The following is a 12,918-nucleotide window of genomic DNA, read 5'->3' on the forward strand; positions in this document are numbered from 1 at the left end:
GAGGGGAATTTCCTGTTTATGACATGCATCTGGCTTGAGCCCCTGCAGTGAGGCGTACGCAGATGTCAGAGTGGTGGGGAGATGTGAGAGGGGCCCACAGGCCAAGGGCTGTCCGGGGAGAGCAAAGCGCCCGGAATAATGCCAGCTCCCAGCCTCCCCTGTCCGCCTCAGCCCCAGCATACACCTTTGCAGCACTCAGAGAAGCCCTCTCCGCGGCCCTAGGCAATGCCCTGCTTCACGGTACGTGTTCCCCATGCCGTTACACACTTTACCACACCTGCCATTATGCCGTCTGATGGCTCCATGACGAGGGGAGCCAGGTCTGCCCAGGTCGCCGGCATGACACTGGTCCCTGCCTCCCTCCCTCCCTCCCTCCCCCCAGACCATCTCAGCACCACCCTCCTGCCCTCCCCAGAACCCCGCTGTCTCCCACGCTGCTGTTCTTACTGCTCTGTTTCTAAAGCATCCAGGAGCAGGGCCGGCAGCTGTGGAATGAACGGCACTCCCCCTAGAGTCACGCAGCCTGCTGTGGGGCTGGTCCTCAGCACAGAGCACACAGTCAGGCAACACTCAACAGATGCCCACTATGTGCCAGCGGACGCCAGCCCTGTGTCTGCTGGGGCCGGGACAGGGTCTGAGCCTGGGCAGGCAGCCTAGAGAGCACCCCTCCTGGCAACCACCGCCCTGACTCGCACCCAAGCCCCCGAGGGAAAGTCATGCTGGAGAAATTCAGGAGGAGGTGCCTGAGACCCGCCAAGGGCCCAAGCTCAATAAACAGGTGGAAGGAGACGGAGTCCGCGCCATCCCATGAGCCCGGAGAGTATGAGCCCTGTGATGCTGGCGGCGCCAAGGATGGTGCTGACACCAGCCACAGCTGTCAACTACTGAGCCCTTTCTGTATGTCACCGTGCCACTAAGCACACTCTCACTTAGACTCCCAACAGCCACACCCACAAGGCAGGCAGACCCTGCTACCACACTCGCTTTTGCAGAGAAGACTGAGCCTCTGGAGGTGGGGTCCTGGTGTCCATGGCCACTCAGCTGGCCAGGGCACAGCTAGGACTTGACCCTCACGCTTTGCAACCAGGCTCCTTCCTAGCCGCCACGGTGATGTAAATGTCCGGCTCAGAAGGCGAGTAAACTGAAATGTTCTCCAGAAGGAGAGCCACTGGCCACAGGCTGACAAGACTGACTCCAGAGCCACCAGGCCAGAAACCAACAAGTGCTTGGAGGCTCCACCGAGGTACGGTCCCCATGCAGCGTGCTGGGCAGTGCAGGCATGCCACTGGCTTGCAGAGAGCACTGAGCTGCTTTCCCTGTCGCAAGTCACCAGATCCCAGCTGCAGGCCCCACCTCTCACCTCTAAGGAGCCGTCCCAGTTGCCTCCTTCCAGGAGAAGGTTATGGGTGGGTGGCCTGTCCTGCAGTGTGCTTGGGAAGGGGCAGAGAAGGGTGGCGGGGGCATAAAAGGAGGAAAACCTGGGGGAAGGAGACAGCCCTGCCCCCCCGCCGTGCTGGGGATTAGGGATTTGGGATTTGGCCCTGTGTGGATGCTGGCGGGCTGCCCCCGGGAGCCAGAGCCAGAGCCAGGAGTGCTCACAGCCATCCCATCTCCAGATCGGAATCCCAAACAAACACTGTTGCCTGGAAACACTGCCTCGCCCCAGCATCCCTGGGCCGAATCATGGGGCCAGGGCCCCGAGATGCTCTCTGGCCGCCATCGCCTGTTCAACTCTTTCATTTCTCAAGTGGAAAGACTGAGGCCCAGGGAGGGGAGGGGGAGGGGTCTTGCTCAAGGTCAATGGGCAAGCTGGGGTGAAGCTGGAACGGGACCCCAGGTCTTCTGCCACCTGACCTCACACCCAGCCTAAGCCCATGTCTTGTGTCTCCGAGGCTTCGACACAGTCCTGGGCACAGGATATCCCTCAGTTGATGCTGCTGACTTCAATTTTGAATTTACAACTTGAATGCCTTTTTCAAAAACAAGTCCCACAGGAAAGAAGCCCTCAGTGACCATTCCCACCCTTGGACTTCACTGTTGGCTTTCGGGATCATCCGCCAAGGAACTGACCCAGGAGATGAAGAGGAGCCTTGTGCAAAGCTGCTCCCACAGTCTCATTTATGACCGAGAGAGCTGGCAACGTGGCTGTGCCCCACACAGCAACGGCCTAGCGATGATGGGAGCCCAGTGCCCTGGAAAAGCAGCCTGGGCATGGTGCCTCACGCCTGTAACCCTAGCATTTTGGGAGGCTGAGGCGGGTGGATCACGTGGTCAGGAGATGGAGACCATCCTGGCCAACATGGCGAAACCCATGTCTACTAAAAATACAAAAAATTAGCCAGGTGTAGTGGTGTGTGCCTGAAGTCCAAGCTGCTTGGGAGGCTGAGGCAGGAGAATGGCTTGAACCCGGGAGGTGGAGATTGCAGTGAGCCAAGATCGTGCCATTGCACTCCAGCCTGGCGACAGAGTGACTCCATCTCAAATAAATAAATAAATAAAAAGGAAAAGCAAGTGACATGGGCCAGGATGAACTGAGAAAATGGGTAAAAGAGAAAAGGAATCCATGATGAGGACAGAATATAAGACGCATGAGATTTAATTCCAGGACATCCCCTACCAGGACCAGAGCCACTCCAAAGGGACGGGGACGTGGCTGGGTGGCTCAGAACTTCATGGCTTCTCAGGCTCCTAGGATGCTTCCTCTGTTAGAACTTGTTGACTCAGGGGGCCAAAGATACCTAAGAGTTCAGAGAGCAGTGGCCCACCTGACACGTGTGTCCCTGTGTGTGCGTCTGTGCGTGTCTGCATGTCTGTGTGTGTGTGTCGGGGCCCAGCCCCGGGAGCTGCAGGGTCAGGTTCCACGTCACACCCCATGTGTTTCTGTTTCCTACTCAGTGTCCTGGGCACAGTGCCATCCACCCCACCCACCTCCAGGGCACTGGCAGGAGAGGGCCACCCCTGGCCAAGGGGGAATGGAGGGGACCTCGGAGGCTCAGCACATCTGGGCTCTCAGCCCTGACAACACCACAGAATTCCCCACGGACAGGAGAAGGGGCTGCCGTGGAGCCCTGTCCTTGGGGCAACTCAGCAAGAAGAGGAGCCAGGGAGCAGGGGAGGGCTGTGGAGGGCGGCTGGCCCCTCTCATCCACGACTCATCAGCCGCATCAGCCAGGTAAGTTCTCCAGCTTCCAGAACGGCAGCTTTGAGGCTGAGCCGGGGACGTCCTTGGAGAAGGAAGGATGAGGAAGACAAGGGGGAGGGGAAGAGAAGGGAGGGGAAGGTGAGGAGGAGGAGGGAAAGGGAAGAGGGAGATGGGGAGGGGAAGAGGAAGAGGATGTAAGGAAGAGGAGGAGGGAGAGGAGGGAGAGGGGAGGGGGAAGCAGACAGAAAGTCTCACTGTGTGTTTTCTACTTAACTTAAAAAGTTAAGTCTCTGTGACATTCTTGTAGAGTCACTGAGGGACGGGGGGTGTGGTGTGTCTGCAAGAGGCTGAGTGTGGTTGTGTGTGTGGACGCTGCCGTGTGGGGCTTTAAGGCTGGGTGCGGTGGCTCACGCCTGTAATCCCAGCACTTTGCGGGGCCGAGGTGGGCAGATTACGATACCAGGCATTCGAGACCAGCCTGGCCAAGATGGTGAAACCCTGTCTTTACTAAAAATACAAAAATTAGCTGGGCATGGTGGCAGGCGCCGGTAATTCCAGCTACTTGGGAGGCTGGGGCAGGAGAATCGAACCCGGGAGGTGGAGGTTGCAGTGAGCTGAGATCGTGCCACTGCACTCCAGCCTGGGCAACAAGAGTGAGACTCTGTCTGAGAAAAAAAAAAAAAAGTGAGGGTATTCACAGTCACCAAAAGGTGGAAACAGCCCCAGTGCCCATCAACTGATGAGTGGATACACAACAGTGAGCCACCCACATGATGGGACACTATTCGGCCATCAAAAGGAGGCAGGCACTAATCTGGCTACAACGTGGATAAACCTGGAAGACATGAAGTTAGGTGACAGAAGCCAGACACGAAAGGCCACATGCAATTCCATTTATATGAAATGTCCAGAATGGGAAGAAAGCAGATTAGTGGCTGCTGGGGCTGCAGTGGGAACAGGGCAGGAATGGGCGTTTGGTGGCTGCCACTGAGTGTGAAGATTTTTTGGGAAAGTGATGAACATGTTCTAAAATTGATTCTGGTAATGGTTACACAAGTCCGAATACACTAAAAAACACTGAACAGTGTACTCTAAAGAAGCAAATGATACAGTATGTGAATTATATGTCAATAAAGCTTTCCTTTTGGAGATGGAGTCTTGCTCTGTCACCCAGGCTGGAGTGCAGTGGCACGATCTCAGCTCACTGTAACCGCCACCTCCCAGGTTCAAGCAATTCTCTGCCTCAGCCTCCCAAGTAGCTGGGATTACAGGCGCCTGCCACCGTGCCCAGTTGATTTTTGTATTTTTAGTAAAGACAGGGTTTCACCATCTTGGCCAGGCTGGTCTCGAATGCCTGATACTGTAATCTGCCCACCTCGGCCCTGCAAAGTGCTGGGATTACAGGCGTGAGCCCCCGCACCCAGCCTTAAAGCTTTTACATTTAAAAAGTGGGTGAGAATTGAGGTAACAGGTGTAGTAAGACAGGAAAAATCTGTAAAAGCTGGAGATGATGTCTCAGTTTGTGAACAGCAACAGCAGGGAAATAACATGAAAGGGAGCGATTTTTTCAGCACATCTGACTGCCTAAGCACTGCACATCCGACATTAATCCACGAGGGCGCTATTTAAATAACATCCACCTTGCAGACGGAGGGACAGGCTAAGAGGAGCCAGTGGCCACCGGGGGGTCACACAACTAAGGAGGGATCAGGCAGATCGATCATCAGCACTGGGCCGGGCGTGGTGGCTCACGCCTGTAATCCAGGCACTTTGGAGGCCAAGGCGGGCGGATCACCTGAGGTCGGTAGTTCAAGACCAGCCTGATCAACACGGTGAAACCCCGTCTTCATAAAAAAATAAAATAAAACAAAAACGATCATCAGCACTGGCTCTGGGGAGCTCCAGGGCCTGAGCACTTAACCCTACCCCGCCCCCAGCATATTTTCCTCCTCTTTTAGATAAACTCCCAAATCTCCCAAATTTGGAGAGAAAACAGTGTAAGCCAGCACGAAGTGAAGAGGGCAAGGGAGAGGGAACACACAAAACCCTGGGATTGCAAAAGCGGCTTTCGCAAATTTACAGCTCCCAGCTGACCCATTAACGCACCATGGTGAGGAGGGGTGAACAAATGAGAATGCGGTTCCCGTTTCAGTAACAAGCCATAAATCAACACGCATCCTCCAGCCGAGGGCCACCGCCCAGCCAAGGACCAGGCTTTCTGGGGGAGCTGTGGGCTCCCGAAGCCCCCACCACACCCCTACTCCACAACATAGAGCTGTAGTGATGCCAGCAGGGCATGGGGGGCCCTGGAGATGCTGCCTAGGGCCAGCTCCCTGGGCCCCCGCCACCTTCAGGGGTGCCCCGCTGCAAGGATCAGCAGGACTCACCACACATGTTCTGAGAGGCACTCACATGTGGATTGGGGGGGCATGCGTTACAGAGCAGGCTGCTCTGAGACCTGGTTCTGGAACATCTCAAAGACCCTGCCAGGGCTGATGTCACTGGCCTGAGCCACAGAACCCCCCAGCCAGGGGCAAGGGCCCTAGCATCCCCCGCATCCCCTCCTGGGGGGTACGGCGTGGCTTTGAAGGACACCCAAGCCAGCCTCCTCCCTGTCCACCCACTCCCAGGATCGGACCGGGAGCAGCTGAGTCAGACAGCTCAGCCGCCAGACACCTGGTCCTGCAGAGCAGGCGTGGGGGTGGAGTGTGTCATGGCAGGGATGTGGTCCCAGCCCTGGCTGTGCTCTTGCCTAGCCAGGTGATGGTGAGCAGCTCAGTCCCTGGCTGAGCGTCAGTGTCCTGTCAGATACCAAGGGTGGCTGTGCAGATTAAACGGATCCCGCAGGCAACGCCCAGTGGCTGGCGCACGAGGTGCCCCGTGGGCATGATTTCAGATGGGAATTCTCACGCTGGGCTTCCAGGCACCCTCTAGAGGCCCTTCCAGGCTTCTGGGGGCCCATGGATAGCAGCCCCATGTGCGGAAGCCCAGGAGCATCCTATGGGAGAGTCTGCAGGGTCCAAGACCCCTGCCGGGTCACTGGTCACCTTGAGGCAGGTTTCCCTCCAGCCCTAAGCTCTGTCCCTTCCTGACTTGAGGCCATGGCCTGGGGTTACCTGTTGGTGGTGGGTGGCAGAGGGTGGGAGTCCTTCATCCAGGTGACCAGTGGGGGTGGGGAGCCCTGGGCCTCGCAGTCCAGGGTCACCTCTTCGCCAGCCTTCGCTGTGACTCTCAGAGGCACATCTGCATCATGTGACCCGTTCATACGAAGCCTGGGCTTGGCTGTGGGGAGAGGAAGCAGGGCCTGTCAGCAGGGCAGAGGGGAAAGGGGTCCATGGGTGCCCTGGGCCGTGGGGCGGCTCCACCAGGAAGCAGAGCCGGTGCTGCGACCTTGACGCTCAGGAGGTCCAGAGGTGGGTGTGGCTGTCAGAAGAGGGAGAGTGCGGGTTGCCGGTGGGACCCAGGTCCCAGGGTTTTTGCTCAGTTCTCCCCAACCCACCTCTCTACCACCATCTTGCTCTGAGGACCCTGACCCGATCCCTCCTGCCCCAGGTCTGTGTCTCCTCTGGCCTCTCTTCATCCTGCTGTCCTTTCCCCAGGGACATTCTGGCAGACTCTAAACTCCTCCTTGCTCTCTACCTTCTCCTCTTGCTCATTCATTTATTCCTACGATATCAGCCACCAAAGAACGCACAGACCCTCCCTCCAGACCTCTCGGTCCTGAGGGACCTCCCCGGTCAGGGACTTACGGCAACCTGGGCGGGTCACGGGTCACCTCTTTCTCACGTTAAGCTGAAGACCCCTTGACGGCAGAGACTGCACAGTACCCTCCCCTCCTCCTCCCTACCCTCCTCGGTCTTTCTAGCTCATACAAGGAAGGCACTTGCTACATGAGCAGCAACGGTGAAACAAGTCAGCCAGCTGCGGACATCAAAACCCACCTAGCCCTCCCGTGTTTCCCCATATGTTTGGAGTTCGGAGAGGAAATGCTCCCCCATTAAGAAATATTTGCAATATAAACATACTGACCGTGAGGGTCTATGAGAGAAAAAGCCTGGCTTGTACATATGCTCACTCCTCCCAGACGTATTTACGGAGTGCCAGCCCTGCCCCATCCTCCCAGCCTTCAGGGTCCTTGGGCAACACTGGTACCAAAAAGCTCCCTATGGGATAAAGTATTGCACCACAGCTGTGATGGGTGCCAGGAAGGGGATACTCCACGGTTTACAGCAAGGCGACTTGACCAGCCTAGATCGGGGAGAGCTGAGAGTTTACAGATGGGAGCAGTCAGCTGGGCCCAGAGGTGAGGGAACGGCATTCCGAGCAGAAGGACCTGCATGTGCACAGGCAGGATGGACCGTTCCAGAAACGGAAAGGAGGCCAGAGGGTCTGGGGCAGAGAGAGGTGGGTGAGGGAGCTGCTGGGGGCGTGGGTCCCGTGCAGAGCCACGGGACTCTGCAGGACTTGCTGATGTGACAGCGTCCCCATCAGGCTCCACAGGGCTGAGCTGGGACTCTCTGTCTCCACATCCACTGAGCCCCTCTCCCGGGCAGGGCTGCCACCACTCACTGTTGACAGAAAGCCGCATCTCCTGACTGGAGAAGCCCACGGTGTTGGTGGCCGTGCAGACATAGGCCCCTGCGTCCTGGGCGGTCGGCTGGGCGATGAGCAGGGTGCCGTCCTCACTCACATTGTAGACGGGACCTCCGGAGGTCAGGGCATTGGTTTCCTAGGGCAGAGGCACAGGTGACATCAGCAGAGCCCACAGCTCCACCCCGTGACACACCAGGCCTACCTCTCCGGTTGCCCTCTCGGTAACAAGCACTGCCTACCTTGGTCCAGGTGATGGTGGGGGCAGGAACTCCTGAAGCGACGCAGGGGAGAGAGGCAGGAACCCCTTCATTGGTGATGTGGTGGGTGGCAGTGGGATGGATTCTAGGTGGCACTATTATGAACAAACAGTGTCAAAGCCAAGGTTCATAGTAGCCTCATTCACAGTGGCCAAAAGGCGAAGCAACCCAAATGTCCATCAGTGATGCATGGACACAAAACACGTGGTGTGTGTGCGCAAGGGAAGACTATTCAGCCTTAAAAAGGATGGAAATTAACTCCAACTGTATGACATTCTGGAAAAGGCAAAGCAGCCAGATGCAGTGCCTCACGCCTGTAATCCCAGCACTTTGGGAAGCTGAGGCAGGAGGATCACTTGAGGTCAGGAGTTCAAGCCCAGCCTGGCCAACATGGTGAAACTCCGTCTCTACTAAAAATACAAAAATTAGCCAGGGGTGGTGGCAGGCACCTGTAATTCCAACTGCTCAGCAGGCTGAAGCATGAGAATTGCTTGAACCTGGAAGGCAGAGGTTGCAGTGAGCCAAGATCGCACCACTGCACTCCAGCCTGGGAGGCAGAGTGAGACTCCGTCTCCAAAAAAACAACAAAAAGAAGAAGAAAGAAAAGAAAAAAAAGACAAAATTATGGAGACAGCAACAAGTTCAGCGGTTGCCAGGGTTGGGGAGGGAGGAATGAGGAGGCAGAGCCCTGAGGACTGTCAGGGCAGTGAAGCCACCCTGGGTGACATTGCAGTGGCAGATCCATGTCGCTAAGCGTCTATCCAAACCCACAGAATAAACAACACCAAGGGCTGGGCGTGGTGGCTCACACCCTGTAATCTCAGCACTTTGGGAGGCTGAGGCGGGCAGATCACCTGAGGTCAGGAGTTTGAGACCATCCTGGCCAACACAGTGAAACTCGTCTCTACTAAAAATATAAGAATTAGCTGGGCGTGGTGGCACATGCCTGTAATCCCACCTACTCGGGAAGCTGAGGCAAGAGAATCGCTTGAGGCCAGGATGGAGGTTGCAGTGAGTCAAGATTGCACCACTGCACTCCAGGCTTGGCGACAGTGTAACTCCGTCTCAAAAATAAATAAATAAAAATTTAAAAAATAAAAGCTTTCAACAGGCGAATAAAAATGGCACAATATCTGCAGCCACCACTGCCTCCCATTGTCAGTCTGCCTTCCCCATACAGAAGGCAGCATGTGCCTGGGAACCAGCTGTGCTGATTCATTGCTCTGGGGGTCCAGATAAATCACTTAATCTTTTGGTGCCCATATTCCCTGCTCAGCACAAAAGCAAATTTAACCCCAATTCCCTGGTCATCCCTTCTGGAACGGACAGACTAGCAGAGCTTTCGGAACACAGGGAGCTTCAAAACAGGTGTCACATCCACCCTGGACACCACTCAGATTCCCAGGCTTGAAAACAGGGGACCCTAAGGGTATCGAGGGAGGGGCAACTAGGCATGGAGAAGCCAGGAGAGGAATCTGGAAGCCAGGGGCTCTGACATAGCACTGGGAGCTCCTTTAGGAGGAAAGTGGCCTTCTGGACCCCAGGTGGCCAAAGCCAGAAAGATCCACACATATTTGTTGAATGGAAATGAACTGAGCCAGGAGAGACTGAGCCTGCTCATGTCAACCCTGCAGAAGTGGCTGTGCGCCGCACAGTGGGAAGTTAGGGGGTGACACTGAGTGGAATCACATATAGAAACTAGCAGACGCCTGGTGTGTGGTACACACCCAACCCTGGACAGCGATTTGGATCTGGAATTACGAGGAGGTGGCAGCACCCGGAATTACACCCGAGTGCTCGGCCCAGCCCTTCTGAACTTTGGCTCCCCACTATAAAATGGGGAACGAGCATTCTTCCCACTAATCCCTTGCGGGTTTCATGAAACAAATGAGAATAAAGAAGATATAAACATACTCAGTAAATCACAAAATATAACCACATTTAGTTTTAAACTTCTCGTCTTACATTAAAAAGCACAGTGGTTCCCCGGTTGGGTGAACAAAAGAACCCAGCGCTGAGGGCAGGAGAGCAGTTGGGCAAAACACTAAAAATTCCAAAAACGTACGATCTCTGTGACGCAAAACTGAATCCACACTAATGGGTTTATCCTAAGGAAAGACTTGGTCACTTATGTACGAGGTCACCTGCAACGTGTAAGCACAAGGCTGTTCGTACCCGGGGTCGGGGGGACTCAGGAGGGTACAGATGATCAGATAATTAGATAAGCAGGGGACACCATTATCCCCTTATTAAATTGATGCCTCTGAAGCTTAATTGACAGAAAACAGAACAGCCATAACGTACTGATGAGGAAACACGTAGGTGGCAAGACAATCACAGCATGTGACCCTATCTGGTTTTTAAATAGGTTTGTAAACAGGCAGATAGATTAGATGGATAGATGACTTTTGTGTAATTTATATAAAAAACAAAGACGCTGTATGTATCATGCATAAAGAATATATATTCTATGTATACACCGTGGATGCACATACTACATATAGGTGTGTGTGATATATAGAGAGTGTGTGTGGAGAGAGTATGAAAAGATACAGGTCAAAATGTAAAATCTGGTTATTCTTAGCTACTGGTATTATGAGAGTATTTTTTTAACTTGTAAAATCCCTAATTTTCCCACAGAGAATACGTATCACTTGTGCAGTTTTTAAAGCAAAGGCATTCGAGATCAAGTTACCTCTGCACATTCCCCTGCCCCACGACCAGCACCTCGGGGGCCCCAGGACTCACCCTGGACCACCAGCTCCACATCCCGACGCTGAGAGCCGGCGGTGTTGGTGGCCACACAGCTGTACCTCCCTGCATGCTCCTGCAATGCCCGGTCAAGGTGCAGGCTGCCATCTGCTCGGACGGAATGCCGGCTGCCAGCTGGGAGCTGGTGGGGGTGAGGAAGAGCCAGCTCAGCCTCGGGCCTCATTCAGAGGCAGCTGAGAGAGAACCCTCAGGAAACGATGCCGCCCACCAGGCCAGCAGGGAGCAGGCAGGACTGAGAGGCCGGGGGCTCAGAGAAGGCTGAGGAGCTCTGTGAGTCCCCACCCTGGGTGCCCAATCAAGCCCCCGACAGACCCTGCAGGGCTGGGTAGGTCTGACCCCTGCACACCCCGACCCCACCTCTCCCTTGGCCACCTGGACCAGGGTGAGCCTGACCCAAGCTGGGCCCATGAGAATCTCTCCTGGGAATGCAGAGTTGGGAAGGCACCTCTTTGCAGCCTGCAGGGCACAGGGCCCCGGTGTGTCTGAGACCAGGCAGAATTGAGGAAAGGGAAGAGGTAATGAAAGAGCTGATAGGAGAAGCCAAACAGAGGAACACCAAGAAAATCACATGGACGTGAACTGATGGATTAGGCAACCCCGTGCGTTTAGCCGTGCGCTGTATCTGGGGCAGATACTAAACTGCACAGGGCACAGCCCTGCTCTGGAACCATAAGAACTGGGGAGACCACTGCATTGAGACTGGGCCTCCACAAAATCCCTGATCCCTGGTCCACAGCTCTCCTGGTGCACAGGATTCCCCCGCAGAGCTCCCAGAGACCAGCAGCTATGACCCGTGTGACAGCCGGCAGGACTTTAGAGGGCAACAAACAGCAGCAGCGCATTATCAGAGAAGGTTCCAAAATGAGGTCAAAAGAAGGAAGAGGACACTTCCAGGAAGGCAGCAGCCAAGCAGAGACCGAGGCATGGCTGTGACAGTCCCCTCCTTCCCCAGGTGCCACCGCCCACCGCACCCAGAGGAGCCCAGCACTCACAGGCTGGCCAGCCTTGAGCCAATGCCTTTCTGGGAGGGGCCGCCCGGCTAGGATGATGCAGGGCAGGGACACGGGCTGCCCCTCCAGGACACGGATGGTGGGGGCGCCGCCGGCGATCTGTGGGGGGGCTGTGGGGAGAGGAGCTGGTATCAGCCACGATAAGTGCCCTGGGTGGTCGTGTGGGGGACAGAGGTGCTTGCTCCCCTCTCCCTCCCCAGGGAACTGGGAGATGCATCAGAATTGGGGACCCTGAAGAGTCACAGGATCCTCAGGACACTGCCCAGGACACAGGGGTACAGGTGCTGCTCTTGGGGAGTTTGGCTGTGGACTCGTTTGTTCCAACAAATGGGCCAGGAGAGGCTCCCTAGAGGTGCCCATGGCCTTGCTGTGCCCCTGGGGAGCGCCTGCCTCCCACCTCCCACATCCCATCTCCCACCTCCCACCTCCCACCTCCCACGGCTCTCAGATCCACCAGCAAACCGTGACCAGTGACGACAAGCTGGGCCTCGGCCTGGACCTTCCCAAAGACATTTCGAGCTTCACAGACATACAGGGCCTGGTCTTCTGGGGCCACACCTGAGGGGCATGAGAGAGACAAGTGTGACTGCCAGGGCACACCACAGCCACAGCCCCCACAGGCTCCAGCTCCCCAGTGCAGAGAGAGTCCTCGGCATGGCTTGGCCTTACATGGTTCAGGAGGGAAGCCTGGGATGGCAGAGAGGGAAGGGGTGAGGGACACAGCTGGACCCTGGAAGGGTGAGAAAGCCTCAGTCTGCTCATCTATGGAATGGGGATAATTGGCCCCGTATCTTGTAGTGTGATGGGGAGGGGTCAACAACGTGCCCACCTCGGGCCTGGCATGTGGTAAAGTGGGCAGTGGGTAGCCACAGTGGTAATTACGGTAATCATCGTAGCTTACACGTGTGTGACAGTTAGCATGTGGCAAGCACTCAGTGCAGATGATCCACACAGCAGCCCCATAAAGTGGCTTTAATCAGCCAGGCAGGTAATAGGTTTCAGTCACGATTATGACCAGGACCAGAAGAGTGGAATGACTTGGCCAGAGCCACCCAGCCAAACAAAGTGTGACCACGCATCAGCCTGCTCCATGGTCAGCGCTGGGGGTCAGGGTCCTGCTCCCGGCCACCCGGCCACCCGGCCA

The 12,918-nt window shown here is 55.8% G+C and overlaps 1 protein-coding gene across 1 annotated transcript in view; it reads right to left on the reverse strand.

Moving 5' to 3' along the window:
• Positions 1–12,918, reverse strand: part of HMCN2 (hemicentin 2) — a 162,606-nt gene that overhangs the window by 100,324 nt on the left and 49,364 nt on the right. Inside the window, exons 17-22 of the mRNA XM_064377021.1 lie at positions 12,237–12,332; positions 11,757–11,884; positions 10,741–10,885; positions 7,975–8,087; positions 7,712–7,871; positions 6,259–6,424 (exon numbers count right to left, since the gene is read on the reverse strand). Of these exons, the coding sequence (XP_064233091.1) occupies positions 6,259–6,424; positions 7,712–7,871; positions 7,975–8,087; positions 10,741–10,885; positions 11,757–11,884; positions 12,237–12,332 (808 nt within the window). The remainder of the gene's footprint in view (positions 1–6,258; positions 6,425–7,711; positions 7,872–7,974; positions 8,088–10,740; positions 10,886–11,756; positions 11,885–12,236; positions 12,333–12,918) is intronic.

Source organism: Aotus nancymaae, unplaced genomic scaffold (genome assembly GCF_030222135.1).
Source record: "Aotus nancymaae isolate 86718 unplaced genomic scaffold, 86718_ANA_hifiasm-v0.15.2.pri h1tg000003l, whole genome shotgun sequence".
Lineage (NCBI taxonomy): Eukaryota > Metazoa > Chordata > Mammalia > Primates > Aotidae > Aotus > Aotus nancymaae.